This window comes from Gekko japonicus, unplaced genomic scaffold (genome assembly GCF_001447785.1).
Source record: "Gekko japonicus isolate JY-2015 unplaced genomic scaffold, Gekko_japonicus_V1.1 scaffold5632, whole genome shotgun sequence".
Classification (NCBI taxonomy): Eukaryota; Metazoa; Chordata; class Lepidosauria; order Squamata; family Gekkonidae; genus Gekko; species Gekko japonicus.
The window spans coordinates 12,950-16,310 of NW_015175544.1; the positions used below are offsets into that span (position 1 = coordinate 12,950).

The 3,361-nt window shown below is 52.9% G+C and overlaps 1 protein-coding gene across 1 annotated transcript in view; it reads right to left on the reverse strand.

Annotated features, from left to right (window-relative positions):
• Positions 1-3,361, reverse strand: part of GUCY2F (guanylate cyclase 2F, retinal) — a gene marked incomplete at its 3' end in the record, with an annotated part of 42,684 nt that overhangs the window by 10,267 nt on the left and 29,056 nt on the right. The window contains exon 8 of the mRNA XM_015426030.1: positions 926-1,102. Within this exon, the coding sequence (XP_015281516.1) occupies positions 926-1,102 (177 nt within the window). The remainder of the gene's footprint in view (positions 1-925; positions 1,103-3,361) is intronic.

The window sequence follows — 3,361 nt, forward strand, 5'->3', positions numbered from 1 at the left end:
CTGTGTGAGACAGGAGGCTGGACTGGATGGACCACTTTTCCGATCCAGCAGGGCTCTTCTGACGTTCTTAGGGTTGTGCCGATTTTCATTAAAAATCCTTTCTTTCCTCCAAACACATCCCTTGTGAGCCCAGGAATGGCAGATTTGGGCTAAACTGAATTCGTGACCTGGATAGGCCTGGCTGGCCCAGTCTTATCAGATCTTGGAAGCTGAGCAGGATCAGCCAAGGTAGTCCACGATCACAACACGGAGGCCGTGGGAAACCACCTCCGACCATCTCTCGCCTTGAAAACCCTACGGGATCGCCATGACTTGGCTGTGACCGCATACCGGAAAAAAGAAGTCCTTTCCCCAAGGTGCAGATTTAACATCCACTCTGGGGTGGAGAAAAGAGGTCACACTACAGACCAGGGGTCATTTCCTGCAGGAGCGCACAGGAGCGGAGCTCCGGCAGTAAAGAGCCCATGGGGCGGGCACATGCAACAAGCCCTACCCCCGGCTCCCAGCAGCCCTCAGTCAGAGCAAGAAGCAGTCAGGTAAGCTGCAGAGCCCCCCCCCGGCCCCCCGGCCCAAAACAGTCCAGTGGCACCTTTAAGACCACATTTTACTCAGGTACAAGCTCTCCCTCCTCTGCGAGGACAGATCTGTGCGTTCTCCCCCCCCCCCCAATAACTGTCAGACCAATACAGAACAGTCCAGTGGAGCCTGAGCGGTGGGTGTTGCCTTCTGACACACTTCCGGTGATGCCAGGGGGTGTGGCATATGCAAATAAGTTATACTAATGAGTCATGCTAATGAACTTCTGCACTTCTTTTTCTACAAAATGACCCCTGCTACAGACTATACCCCCCCCTGCCTTCGCTTGACCTAAATAGTCCAATTCTAGGGTTCGATCAAATATGTCCCTGAGTAAGAAGGGCCTTACTTTAATCAAGTCCATCAGGAGAGAGGATTTAAACATCCAGTCCAGTTTGAGGTCCGTATTCTGTAGCAAATCCTCCAGGCTTCCTCGGGAGCAGAATTCCATCAAGATGGCTGAGAGGCTGCCGTCGGACAACAGGCCGAGAAAGGAATTCAGGTTCTCGTGACGCAGGTCCTTCATCTGGGAACAGAAGAGTAAGAACATCAGAAGAGCCCTGCTGGGTCACACCAGTGAGGGCCCATCTAGTGCAGCCTCCTGTCTCACACAGTGGCCAGCCAGTTCCTCTGGAGGGCCAACAACAGGGCAGAGAGGCTGAGGCCTTCCCCTGATAAGAACCTCAGGAGAGCCCTGCTGGATCAGACCAGGGAGGGTCCATCTAGTCCAGCTTCCAGTCTCACACAGTGGCCAACCAGTTCCTCTAGAGGTCCAACAACAGGGCAGAGAGGCCGAGGCCTTCCCCTGAGAAGAACCTCAGAAGAGCCCTGCTGGATCAGACCAGTGAGGGTCCATCTAGTCCAGCTTCCAGTCTCACACAGTGGCCAACCAGTTCCTCTAGAGGTCCAACAACAGGGCAGAGAGGCCGAGGCCTTCCCCTGAGAAGAACCTCAGAAGAGCCCTGCTGGATCAGACCAGTGAGGGTCCATCTAGTCCAGCTTCCAGTCTCACACAGTGGCCAACCAGTTCCTCTAGAGGTCCAACAACAGGGCAGAGAGGCCGAGGCCTTCCCCTGAGAAGAACCTCAGAAGAGCCCTGCTGGATCAGACCAGTGAGGGTCCATCTAGTCCAGCTTCCAGTCTCACACAGTGGCCAACCAGTTCCCCTGGAGGGCCAATGACAGGGCATAGAGGCCGAGGCCTTTTTCTAATATTGAGAAAATATGTTCTCATGAGAGAACGGCTCCGAAAGAACTTGTGGCTGACCCGAGGTCACACCAGCAGCTGCATGTGGAGGAGTGGGGGAATCAAACCCGGTTCTCCCAGATTAAAGCCTGCGCTCCTAACCACTACATCCTTTGAAGGACCATTCCATTCAATATGTCCCTGTTTAGGAAGGGGCCGTGGCTCAGTGATAGAGCCTCTGCTTGGCATGCAGAAGGTCCCAGGTTCAATCGCCGGCATCGCCAGTTGAAAAGATAAGGATGCAGGTGATATGGAAGACCTCTGCCTGAAACCCTAGACCACCACTACCGATCTGAGCAGTCAGTACTGAATTTGATGGACCAAAGTTCTGACTCAGTATGAGACATCTTCATGTCTATGCTGTGTGTTCTTCGTGTGAATGGGTGAAGCAGAGAGCAGGCAACACTGTTGAACTGCTGACCGGCCATTAGACAGTGATTAGTGTTTAGAAACACAGAAACAGAGAGATGGAAGGTATTCCCAAGGGTCATCTAGTCCAACCCTCTAATGCAGGAATTTCTGAGCTACCCCCAGCGACCCCTGGGCAATGCCCAGAGGAAGGCAAACAACCTCCAGGATCCCTGGGCCAATCTGGCCTGGAGGAAAATTCCTACCTGGCCCCAAAGTGGCAATCAGCATTACCAGGGGTCATTTCCTGCAGGAGCGCACAGGAGCGGAGCTCCGGCAGTAAAGAGCCCAGGGGGCAGGCACATGCAACAAGCCCCACCCCCTGCCCCCAGCAGTCCTCAGTCAGAGCAAGAAGCAGCCAGGTAAGCTGCAGAGCCCCCTCACCACCCCCCAGTCCAAAACAGTCCAGTGGCACCTTTAAGACCAAGTTTTATTCAGGTACAAGCTCTCCCTCCTCTGCGAGGACAGATCTGTGTGTTCCTCCCCCCACCCAAATAGCTAGCAATCCAAGACAGCCCAGTGGAGCCTGAACGGTGGGTGTTGCCTTCTGACACACTTCCAGTGATGTCAGGGGGTGTGGCATATGCAAATGAGTTATGCTAATGAGCTATGCTAATGAGCGCCTGCACCTCTTTTTTTTACGAAATGACCCATGAACATATAAGAAACATATAAGAACATATAAGAACATATAAGAAAGGGCCATGAGAACCAAGCACTGCCTCATCCCTTCCCGCCGGCCCTCTCACGATCTTCCTAAATCCACAGACGGCTGTCAGACGGCCCTCTGTTAATCGGTTAATAATTTGTGCATCGTATGCAAATGGCGTCAGCTGCATGGCTAAGCACTTGGGACTGACTCAAGGTCACACCAGCAGCTGCATGTGGAGGGGTGAGGAATCAAACTCAGAAGAGTATGCAGGAAACAATAAGGGAAATGGGGACGGAATACTCAACCTCCGCTTATTTGTTCGGCTTTCTGCTTGCTGCATTTTGGGGTATTATGGGTTGTTTTTTTTACCAAGACGGGTAGCCATGTTAGTCCACGTGTAGCACTAGAAAAGAGCCAGAGCCCATTAGCACCTTCAAGACTCACAAAAATTTGTGGCAGGGGAGGGGGTTCGGTGGGTGA